At 37.0% G+C, this 12568-nt stretch overlaps 1 protein-coding gene across 1 annotated transcript in view; it reads right to left on the bottom strand.

The window, feature by feature from the left end:
- Positions 1 to 12568, bottom strand: part of MIPEP (mitochondrial intermediate peptidase) — a 68280-nt gene that overhangs the window by 51997 nt on the left and 3715 nt on the right. Inside the window, exons 3-10 of the mRNA XM_417136.8 lie at positions 11523 to 11611; positions 10241 to 10327; positions 9097 to 9160; positions 8505 to 8687; positions 5377 to 5533; positions 4852 to 4900; positions 4150 to 4210; positions 3628 to 3680 (exon numbers count right to left, since the gene is read on the bottom strand). Coding sequence (XP_417136.3) covers positions 3628 to 3680; positions 4150 to 4210; positions 4852 to 4900; positions 5377 to 5533; positions 8505 to 8687; positions 9097 to 9160; positions 10241 to 10327; positions 11523 to 11611 — 743 coding nt within the window. The remainder of the gene's footprint in view (positions 1 to 3627; positions 3681 to 4149; positions 4211 to 4851; positions 4901 to 5376; positions 5534 to 8504; positions 8688 to 9096; positions 9161 to 10240; positions 10328 to 11522; positions 11612 to 12568) is intronic.

The raw sequence follows: 12568 nt of genomic DNA, 5'->3' as shown, positions 1-12568 counted from the left end.
CCCCTTCCAATTTTCATTACATGCCAGACTATGCAATTTAATTCTTTACCTCAAGGGAGACAATTAACCATGATTTATAGAAGACTCCGAATTTCTCAAAAAATAATAGTAATATTAGAAAGCCTTTATACTCTCATCAACCATGAGCTAGCACCTGTATCTCACACTCCTTTTTTCCTTCTGTTAATTGCACCTTTTAGACTATTATGGAGGTGGTCAGGGGATAATTCAGAATATTGGTTTGCTATTGAAACTGCATATGACTTTCAGATTGACTTTGTTTTCAATATCAAACAACAATTTGTTTGACATTCCATAGCAACCTGAATAAATACGTAATCCTTGAAACGTATATGCTGCTTTTGAATGACTCCTCATCCAAATAAAATATCCTAGAGTCAGGAAGGATGACCACTGACTTTAAAGCTTCTTACAATGCTTTTAACATCTATTATGCTTCACCTGTATTACAGTAACTCCTTGAACTCTTAGGTAAAGAAGATAACAAAGTACTGAGCGACAACAGGAAGAAAAGGGTAACAAATTATTTGTGAAATTTCTTTAATGGGATATTTCAAAACATTGTGTGTAAGCCATCAATAGTAGTAACTTCTAGAGTATACAGTCCAAGTTTGAGCACATAACAAAACTCACAATTTTCTGAGCCTTCCTCACAATCACAGTACGTATCAAATAACCATTCTGCAATGAACAACATAGCAAGGCTTTTCACTAACTTTCATTTTTTCCTCCAAAAACACCAGTCCACCGGCTTAGTGACTGGTAAGTTGATTTAATAGAAGATATGCCTTCCCATGCTTATAAACTGATAGTTATAGAAAGTTTTCCTTCCCTATGGGCATTTTGGTTGAAAGATTTCCTGATTCTCTTAAAATTTTGCATTGTTTTTTCATTTCAGGATTCAATTTGAACAGAAGTGACAGTTTTCTCACATATTCCACAAATGTTCTGGGCTGTTTTTCCACTCAACATTTCCAATAGAAAACATTCTTTCATAAAGCTAAAAACAATTTATAGCAGTTATTGCTTTTAGTGTACGTGCCTTTAGAAACACTCACAGCCACGTTCAGGTACGTTAGTATCGCCCCTGCCCCTGAAAAACAAATGTGCTTCCCTGTGAGCCAGACATCTATGTACAGTCCCAACATGAAAGGAGTGAATTGTTCCTAGTTTCTGCTGAGCTGGTTACCCCAGGATCCAAAATGCCTCCAGTTGCCATGGTGGCTTCTCTTTCCTACAGAGCAGGAAACTGGATTATTTTGGTATTGATTTGTTCATCCCCAAGGCCAGTCTTATTCATTTTTTTTGTAGTCCCAAAGCAACAGACCAGCACAGAGAGCAAGGCTCTGAGAGTACATCCCAATTGTTTCTTGAATAAAGTCTTTCACAGTTTGGCAAATATCCCCAAAGTGAATTATAGCCAACAAAGTCAGCTCGGTCTCACAAGCAACAAAGGTTAGGAAAACAGGAGTCAACACCAAATATTGCAAGCTCACCACTGACAGTTCTTACAAGAAGTTCTATGCTTCAGTCAGAACTGACTTAAGTATAGTTAACCCCACCTACAAGACAAATAACTGACTGTAAAAGGTCTCTTCCATCAATTTTTACTTATTTTTTAATGACCCAGAAGAAGTCATCAGGGCTACTACATCGTTGCAGGATCAGGGCCTTGAGAATTACTCATAACTTCAGCAGCACTTACTGAGAAGTAATGGGATTTAATAAATACCATAATACTTGCCTGCACTAAAACTCAACAGCATTATTTTATAATACACATATTAGACATCTTCTTACTTGTTAGAGGCTGAAGCATGTTCCAGCATTCACTGTTTTATCACCCTTAGCCTGCCAAAATTCTTGAGGTTCTTCTAATTATTCTATCTCCTTTTAAAATACTTCTGCCATGGATTTCAGACTTTTGTCTCCGGTTTCTGTCAAATGTACAGCATTAGGCTGCTGTGAGTTTAAAGCCAGAGAGGATACTTAACACCATTTTCAAAAAAAAAAGAAAAAAAAAGGAAGTAAACTATCCTACTATTCTGTTACCATCAGTGGGAGGCTTGCACTTTTTGAAGTAAGATCAAGTTTCCAGGGAAGAGACTTGGTGAAAGCTGGCAGAAACAAAACTTTTGTAGAAGGGTTTACAGAAAGAAAAATGTATTTCCTGAGTTAAGTCTGGAGCTCCACCTGCTGCTCACCTTACAAAACAGCAGAAACGTTCAGTAAAATATAGGAGTGAAAAAGGGGCAAATATTATAGTCCACGTGCACGGGACAGATTAAAACCTGGAGAAAAAATAAAATATAAAGTAGTAACAGATCACATCGGGATCACATTGTCCAGTGTTTGCTCACAACATGTATGTGAAAATATGGTTGTATAGACTGAAACAGAGAACAGAGTATCTCTTCCAACAGACACAGGCACTGTCTCATCTAGTACTTCTTTCATCCCTTAGAGATGCATGTGTGACATGCTAGAACACTGCTATGTTAATTTAGCACCAAAACCCTTTACATTCTTCTTTTATACTAACAATGGTAAAGATAATTTGCACCTTATATACTCAACAGTAACAATGAAACTATGGTTCTGTAGATCAGCTGGAGCCACAGAGTAACTGTAGCCCAAAAGAAACACTCAAAAGTATGCATTTGGTTTCTTTAAAACAGAAATATTTTCCTAAGAAAAGCAGAAGAAATGGAATTCATAGTAATACAGAAACCTATCACACAAACTACTACGGAGTGCCTCAACATGACAGAGACAAACATGAAAAGCAATCACTGTGCACAGTACTGCTACAGATGTAACCGCGCCACTTCTATAGAAGGCGTAAAGCTGGAAGTGCATTTCTCCCCCCCCTCCAAAAAAAACCAACACAGAACAACACAACAATGCAATGAAGGAAAGATTTTTTTCTCTTTCCTCTGTGAAAGCAGCACAGCTTTAAATTCTCTTTGCCAACACAATAAAAGGTCAGCACCACTGATCTAATGAACACAACATGCAGCACTCCTGCCTTTCAGAGCTGCCATCTCTTTTCTTGTAACACAATTTAAGTCTGTGTGGTGGACCCATTAGATTTATTTCTTAGTCTTTGCAATAGAGATGAGAATGAATTCTACCCACAAAGAGTGAAAACCTGACCAAGAATTTTCTGTTTGAGGTCCATCAAAGGGGATGACAGATACAAGTTCAGTAAAGAAGTAAACTAAATTATTGCTTGAAGAGGAGTTAGATTGTATTCCATGATCCAAATTTATTTTTAAACATTACTGTAGTTCAGCTAAGAGCTAAAAGCAATACGAAAACAAGGATTTTCTGTCTCTTGTGAAGCTATTTTATCTTCTTTTCTCTCCAAAGAGGACCAATACTTTCCCGTGAAACAACAGAAGAGCCAAAAGTTTACAGGCATTCCAACAGTAACTAAGCAATGTTACAAACAACTGCCTCTTCACACATTCTTTATATTTTCATATTGAAGTACATCTTCAAAGAAGGAAACCCTGTTTACACCAAGGACTTTCATTATACTTACTGCAAGGAATGAAATAAAGGCGCTCATTTACATTACAATCGTGAGCAGAAGGAGCTTACCTCTCAGCACGAAGGACGCCACTGTAGTAAGGATGATCCCACGGCATCAATTTCTGAAAGAGAATTCCAGCTTGTAAGTCCAATAATGAACAGCAAGTGAACCCAAAGTAAACGTTTTCTTTTCCTTCGCATATTTTTGCAGATTCTGCAAGTCACAGAACTTTAAATCACGGTGGGAAACAATCAGCACTAAATTCATCATAAGCCAGAATTTGAGAAGTTATTTTAACAACGTGCATTAAGATCACACATCTTACTCAAATAAGCAGCAGGATCAGACTCCAAGAAAAAAATAATCAAAAAAAAGAAGTATTACTTTGTATCAGCCAACTACCATCGCGGGCTCAATGCTTGGTTTTAATACTAATAGCAGCTAGGTACTCAAAAAGCACTTTAAAGCAGAAAAGGGAAAGCATCTCTTTGCAATTACACTACACGTTGCATATGAAAATTGAGTTGATTTTTCATATAGAACATGGTTAGCTTATGCTATATAAAAAAATAAGTGTGAATTTAACTTACTGAATTCTGGGGGTTAAGCTTCATTTTCATCGTTGTCATCATTTCAAAATCTTTTTGAGTTCTGAAAAATAATTGTACGATGAAAAACTTCATGAATGATTTTTTCTGCAGTGGAATGCAGCACACAAGAATACTTTGTTCTACTACCAGGGATCAGTTGTACTCTATAAAACATCAGGCCCATATACTACAGTACAAGAACTTTCCTTTCTATTTTTCTCATTCAAGTACTCTCAATCAAATCCTTCTTACCCTCTTTTCTTACTCATGTGGTTGCGCACATCCCAAGCATTCGCTTTCTGATAACACAGCCCATTGATACACAGTGATGAAAGTGTTCTGTGCTGTATGGAACTAAGGGGAAGACAGCAGGACAAACGGGAATTTGTTCATAGATGTAAAGTACATATATGGAGTTCTGCATATGGGAAAGGGCCATAAGAGGTGCCCTTCAATACTTAACCACTGTCTTCTTGTTTGCTTATGCTTGCATTTCTTGTCACATCCTTTGTATTCAGTCTTGGCTGTTCTCCTATCATAGCCACAGAATACATTTTAATAGTTCACCCCAAAACTCTGAGACAGTCTTGCTTTTTATTTCATGAAAACATAAGCAGCAATGACTGATTTATTAGTACATGAATCCCTCTGCTCTTGAAATAAAAGTCTGCTTACAAAAATATCTTAGTGACAAAGACATACCTTTCAGACAGCTGGTCAGAAAGCTTCTCTAGAAACTGTGTTACTGTCTCTAGAAGTGGGGGGGGGAAGGAGAAAAAAAAGAGAAAAAAAAAGGTGATTCAGTCCCCTAAAGGGTGTCACATTTAGATCAGAGCTTCCCAAACAACAACAACAACAAAAGACCCTTAGAACCTAAGAACATTAGAACAATATGGTTGTTTTTAGAATAACAAATCATACTATTGACCACTGCACCACCATCTTAAGGGAATTCAGTACCATATTTATATTATGCCATTATAGGATAATGGCAACTTTGTAATCTAAAGGCAGTACTGATTCTGAACAAAAAACACTGGACCCTGCTCATATTATTGCCATTTACAAGGAAACATGAATGTTTCACACAGCAAAATGTAAATGAAATAAGAAATTTCACTGAAAGAAATATGTGTAAACTTAGCAAAACAAACTAGCAGCTTTTAACCTCACACCTAACTCAGCTCATTTGCTTTCTCAGCTTATTGTTCCACACATGCCTTATACCTGGATTTTTGGCCATTGTTCCCTGAAGAGCCCTGTGGGCAAAGGTGTCATACCCAACCAACTGTGCCAGACTGTTTCGGCTAGCAAGCAATTCTTCTAGACAGCTTAGCTGCTCAGCATTTGGGTAAAGAAAAATCTTGTAAGCAGCTTCTCGTACCTAATATGGAAAAAAATTAAGTCACATTGTTACAGTCTAACTCCTAAGGAAACAAGCAATGCAATGGAAAATCTGGTATTCATTGATATTGTTAGAAAAAGCCTAAAGCATTTTAATAATAGTAATCATGACTCTCTGTCAATTACCACTCTCTTAATAGTTAAAGATGAAATGCAATGAGACAACGTAACAGTTCAAGGGTGCTAAAAGGGATCCTGCTCTCCACTCCTGTCAACAGGAGTCCCCTCCTCTTCTCTTTGTGCCAACATCTGTGTTTCTCAGACCACTCTGTGATCTGTCTTAGCTCATTAAAAGATCTGAAAATTGTTCTTTGCATGTCATTCAAACTGGCTCCTGGAAGGATCTGATGAGAACCAGAGACAGGGTAAGGGGAAAGAAAGAGGAGGAAGAGAAAAGCCTTATTTCTTTCAAGTAGCAAGCTATTAGTCTGTCCATCCGCTCATGGACAATCAGCCTTTCTCCTGTTTCTGATTTATTTTTATTATACCTCAAAAAAATCACCTCAGCAACCTTGGTAAAATGCTTTTTCTATTTCAGAAACCAATTTAAGAAGACCTTTATTTTGTACATTTGGTACAAAGGGAAGATGCAGCCAAATCTTTTTTGGTGCAGAGCAAGAGGATGATATGTAATGGACACAAGCTGGCAAATAAATATTTCCTATTTAATATCATGAAAAAAAAAAAACATTAAGTGGTCAAACACTAGGGGTACAGGTTGCCAAGCAAGATGGCACAATCTCCATACTTTGAAAGCGTTCAAAACTCAACTGGATATTGGCCATGAGCAACCTGACCTACTTGATCCCATTCTGACCAGGATAAGGCTTGAACTGGCAAGCTCCAGAGGTCCCTTCCAACCTGTATTTTATGATTTCCAAAGAGCCTCTCCAAATGCCTGACTCAGAGAATTGCATTCTTTACTGATGTATTACTGGACGTTTAAGTAGCAGATCACACTGTTTTCAGGACAAGCTTATAAATGATATGCAGTGAGTATTTTTCCTTCATTCACATCCTCCCAGTGTCATAATTTTAGTTCAATTTTCATTTCTTACAGAGAACAAACTATTCAGCTTGGATTCTACTACAGTCAGCTTCTCTCTTTTTCGTGATAAACAAGATTTCAGTCACCTCAGTTACTTTATATGAGAAGATTTGGGAGTTGTAATACGTTCCTAGATTCACATCTAAAAGACTACATAACCACTGTCACATTTCAAAGAATCTAAATCCACTACTAATTTATAAACCAACACTTCCTAAATGAATTCTTTTGAGAAAAGTATCATCAACAATAACTAAAATAGGATTATTTGGGATAATTCAGGTTGTTGGAGGGCTCCTAAGGAGGTCTCTAGTCCAACCTCGTGTCAAAAACAGTGCCTGCTATAAGATAAGATCAGTTTACACAAAGCTTTATCTATTTGGGTCTTGAAAATCCCCACTGATCAAGAGACAGTACAACCTCTCTGGGCAGCCTGATTTATTCCTTGGGTATCCTCATAATGAAGAATTTTCTCCAGTTGGAATTTCTAATTTTCAACTGTGCCTCCAAGTCACTCCAGCGTGACACTGTCCTTCTAAAAGGAGCAGTGAGGGGTGTCCCAAACTGGATGCAGCGATCTAGATGTAGTCTAAAGTGTGCTGTATAAAACGCTATAAACTCTTCCTTCAGTCTCTGATTTTGCCCCTGTTCACCCAGCCTGTTCACTCTGCCTGAGTCACTGCTGGCTCATGCTCAGCTTGCTGCCCAGCCACCCCTCATTCACACTAATCACTGGGGTTCTCCTCTGGTCTACACAACCTTTCAAGGATATCAAGCCAGTTCTCTCCAAACCCTTAGATGCAGCTTCTCTGATTGCAAGGACTTGTGCAGGCTGAATTCTCTCAAGTCATCACAAACTGGATCCTCATCTATAGCTGGCTGTTCTCTCTGAACTCTTTCACTAAGTACAGTGACCTGGAAGACCTTGTTGTTGAACGCTGAGGAAAAGAAAGCAATTAGCATCTCAGCCTTATCTGTGTCTGCTGTAATGAAGTCACCCATTTAACAGAATCATAGAATCATTAAGAGTTGGAAGGGACCTTTAAAGGACATCTACTCCAACCCCTCTGCAATGCACAGGGACACCTACAGCTAGATCAAGTTGCTCAGAGCCTGGTCCAGCCTGGCCTTGGATGTCTACAGGGACAGAGCTTCCAACACATTTCTGGGCAATCCATGCCTCACCACTCTCACTGTAAAAGATTTTTTCTTTACATCCAACCTAACCTCTAAGTTTTTGACTCATCGATTCTCTATCTTCCTTTTTCAGCCTGCTAGTACCAATGGATCAGTAGATCCTCCCCCTATTGCTTTTGATGTTCCTTACAAGTCTCAACTCTACTTGAGCTTTGCTCTTCCTAATCTCATCCCTAGACATAAAGGCACAACTACTAAATTTCTCCCTTTTACTCGTTTCCACCTGTAGTCTGCTGCCTTTTGGAAATGAAGCTCTGTCATGACTTCCCTGCTTGCAGAAACTGTCTCCTGACAAGTCTGCTTGGTTTTCCAAGTATTGGGATAAGCTGATACTGGGTATTTTAGTATCCAGGCTGTGCTCAGAGGACACTATTTTTAAAGAACTGCCAGATTTCTTAAGCTTCTTTGCCCTTCACAGCTGCATTTCATGGGATCTCACCTCTCAGTTTACCAAATAAGCTGGAGTCTTCTTGCCTGAAATCCACTGTTTGTATTCTGCTTCTTTTCCTCAATCCATTCAGGATATTCACCTCCACTATTTCATAGCCATGACAGTCAAGGCTGCCATTGATTACAGTGCTTTAAAACAGTTCTTCCTTGTTAGTCACAACATCATAATCCTAAACCATATGCATATGCCTGAATAACAATTAAAATAACTCTAGCATAACTTTAGCATGCCAAAGCTGACTTGGGGAGTACTCACCAGATCATTGGGACAGTCAGCATGCAGACCAGCAACTTCTAAGTAATTGCCTTCAGTCGTAAAATTAGACTGAATATGCTCTGGCAAAACACGTTTGTCAATCTTGTTGGGAAGGTGAGTTCCTGTGAGAAATTCATTACATAAATCCAATATTCTGACGTTGAGGTTGACTGCCTTTTTACGCTGTAAGAAAATTAAAGTACAAAATACATAATATCTTCAGATATTAAGTTTAAAAAACCTTAAACTTCCCAGAAATGATGTGGAAAATGCTACATTTAAGATTAGACTTACAGCATCAACACTTAAGGTATAGCTGAAGTCAACAAAAGCAAGATCAGCTGCTCAAACATATTTCATATAAAGAACAGCCAATTAATGTCTAAAACAACATTTTAAAAAGCCCACTATAGAAATGACTTAAGATGGAGAAAATTCATCTCTTCTGATAGACACCAAATTCTCCACAGAAGACAGAGGGCTTTTCAGAGGACAAATTGGCCCAGGATCACATTTTATATCCTGCATGTACTGTTATCTGGTACTTTGGTAGTCATGAAAATTTCTATATACGTTTGTAGCAAAAAATTACCTTTTCTTCATCCAAATGAATGCCACTGATCTCAAAATCAAACATAAAAAGTTCTGCCACTCGCCTAAAAATACAGTAAATCCCTGTTAAAACAGCCTCATTTGATACTAAGCATAATTTCTTCACATCTTTTGTATTTACTAGTTATGTTTGATATCTTTAATAGAGGATATTATTTATTCCACTGTTACGAGTATTGCTGTTACAGACACAGACCTCCCATGTTTTAAGCCCTTAACAGTTTACTCAATGAATCAAAATTTTTCCTTTGTAGTTATTTAGTCATCTGCATTGAAAGTAATCTTTCAAAGTAATTCTACTACTTTAATCTAGATATTTAACCAATTTGTGCAAATTACCTTTTTTAATTTGACACTTCATTTATTCTAAATGATCAGAAAATGATCTCTCCAAATCTATCATCTTTGATTATATGGAAAGAAGGATCAAGGAAATAACTTACTCGTAACATGAGCAAACATTAGGCATTAAGCTTGTCTAACCACGTCAGGAAAAAATCATTAAAAACTGTAAGTACATAAGCAGCAAATAAAACATTTTACAGCAATCATAAAGTAAGCTTTAAATATACTGATAATCTGATTTTGAAAGAAAAAAAACCTTCTGCAGCTCAAAAGTTCCATGAATAAAAGCATTCTTATTTTTTCCTGAAACATCAACACTGATAATACGTATTAGAAATTTTTCTTGTGGACTCTTGACTAAGCTTAAAAATCAAGAGAGCCACCTGATATTCTCAGACTGAATAAAGCTCCTTGATTTCAGATTCTACAAACTGAACTCAAGTTATGTTAGTCTGTTCCCTATTTTTATTGCTTGAACACTTACTTTGATGCATACATCACAGAAGTGCACCTCATTTTAATCAAGCTGGTATTACTGCAGAAATTCTTGAATTCTCATTTTTTATTTTCATGGATAGCAGTAATGCAGTCCCAGGAGCATGCTCCAAGACTGCAGAACTACAACCTTCCTAACTCACATACAGGTAGTTCAGTAATAACCAACACATTTGTCATAGAGATATGGTATGCTTTGTAGTTGGACAGAACACAAACTATAAGCCCAGTAAGGAATGAGATAAACTTTCTAAATATCTAATTCTATACACATTAATAAGTACCTGGTTTCTGGATCAAGTGAATCCATAACAACTTTATCAGCTAACAACCGTCTCAAACTCTGGCACAGTTCAACATCTGTATTTAATCTGGAAAGACAGAGGAAAAGAATCATATGTTAGCAACGACTATAAATATGTCAGTCTTTTGACAGTACTACTTAAAGGCCAAGTTCAGTCTTTACCAAGATAACATTCAAACCAAAGTTCCTAGTTCACAACAGTACCTAAAAACTACAAATTTAACAAACAAAGGACATGTAGACAAATTAGCACGGAAATACATTTAGTGCTTCTGACAGGAAAATAATTATGGATGGCATTTTGTGGGAAATACAGGTATGGTCTTTAAGGTCCCTTCCAATCCAAACCATTCTACTGTTCTATGATTCTGTTCTAAGAGATGCAGGTTAATTCATGAACACTTGCTACAAATTTTAATTCAGAAATATCATTCAGATATTGAAGTCACATTGCTACAAACAGCATGCTCCATCTAAGCCTTGAAAAATCCAGTTGTTAGTGAAAGGTTTCCCACAAGAAAGGTTTGGCAAGACCAAAGCAACAGTTCTGCTGAAATGTATTTCAGAAATTTCTTTTTAACCACATATTTCAGTCACAAGGCTTGCCAAACTGATATAATGCTGGATCACAGAGATAACTTTCAGGATTTAGACTGAGATGTTAAAAATAAAGAACAAAAACCAAGCAAATGTCCAGAAGCAGGTCTAAACTTTGAATACAGAAGGTTTTAAGAACAAGTTCTATGAAACGGAATTCTACAAGATCTCACATGCCAGAATAGACCACGTACATATATCTCAGTCCTACACAGACACACCCCAAAACATTTAACTTAAACAGGGACTGTCCTTTTCTCTTTCACATACCCCACTCACAGGCTGAAATTCAAAGGGAAAAAGTGTTGTGAAATACAACAGCTCGAAGCTTAAAGCCAAATTAACATTTTGTACATATGTCTTACAACATCTAGCTAACTGTTATGAGTCTTAGAAAAATGCAGTTTTAAATCTTCAATGGGTTTCAGTGACATGGTGTCAGCTGATAACCCAAACTCTGTTATGAACATAAAATCAAACTTAAGTAGAAAAACATTTTATTAGACACTGTAATAAAATTAAATTCTTGAATATCTGTTACAGGAAGACTGAAAATTTGTTGCCATTCACAAATGTTTCCTACATGTTTTTTGGGATCCATCTTATCACAGCTGATCATACGGTACATTTTAAAGATGCAAATGGCAATAGCGAAGAGAACATACTTTTCAACCATAGTACTGATATTCCGGCAAGCTTCTTCGGCAGCCTCTCTGAATGCAAAGTCAGGATGGGCAATTTTCACAAAATCAGCCTGACACAGTAAAAGAAGAAAACAGTGAGTCAAGAAATCAGATTAAAAATTTTTCCTTATAAACAAATTTGCACTGCAATAGTTCTACTTAGATTAATGATTATTGATATGGTTCTGCATCACCTATTTGAATAATTTGCATATTTTTTTCTCTCCAAAACAAAGCTTACTGAAGAACTGTGCTAACAAGTTTGAAAGCAGGCAGTGACAGTCTTTCCAAAAATATCTTTAATCTGTGTACTTCTTTAAACTGTGTTAGTACAGTGTACCCCTTAAACTCCCAGTCCAAATCGCTTCTAGATAAAATTCTGCAAGGATAGGCCATCTTTGAACATGTAAACCTGAAAGCAGCACACAGGAGGAGCCAAGGTATCTACAAGTCAGCAAACTAAAACAAAACTATGACCACTGAATTCTAACATGAAGTGCTTGAGTTAGGTATTCACAGATTAAGAGGAAACGACCATAGTTCATATTATAAAATAACAGACAGAAGAGAATGAGTGTGCAAGTACTTTCAGGAACTACAGAACCATAGAATGGCCTGGGTTAAAAAGGACCACAATGATCATCTAGTTTCAACCCCTGTCACAAAAGAGGTCTTGAAAAGAACAAGGAAAAAGGTTTGAAAACTGAAACCAAGAGAAATTCAAATACGAAAACCAATGGCAAAAAATTCAATGAGCTATTATTTATTAACAACTGATTTCAGTTGGGTATGCTTTCTACAGATGAAGAGCAATGTTCTTCTAAAAGATACATTTTGGACAATTTCTAGTGAACAATAAAGAGCACCTGGTAAAACTCAACGTTTTGTGATAAAAAGCATTGGACCTAGTGCTGTAATTCTGCAGACATCAGAAACTGCAGTCGAGGAAAGAGTTGCATTGTGTTAATAAAAGGCAATACTATTTGCAACCAATATGTTACACAGTCCACCATCTTCCATAACATAAC

Source organism: Gallus gallus, chromosome 1 (genome assembly GCF_016699485.2).
Source record: "Gallus gallus isolate bGalGal1 chromosome 1, bGalGal1.mat.broiler.GRCg7b, whole genome shotgun sequence".
Lineage (NCBI taxonomy): Eukaryota > Metazoa > Chordata > Aves > Galliformes > Phasianidae > Gallus > Gallus gallus.
The sequence above is the reverse complement of the archived record's forward strand: the minus strand, read 5'-3'. Positions and strand labels throughout refer to the sequence as shown.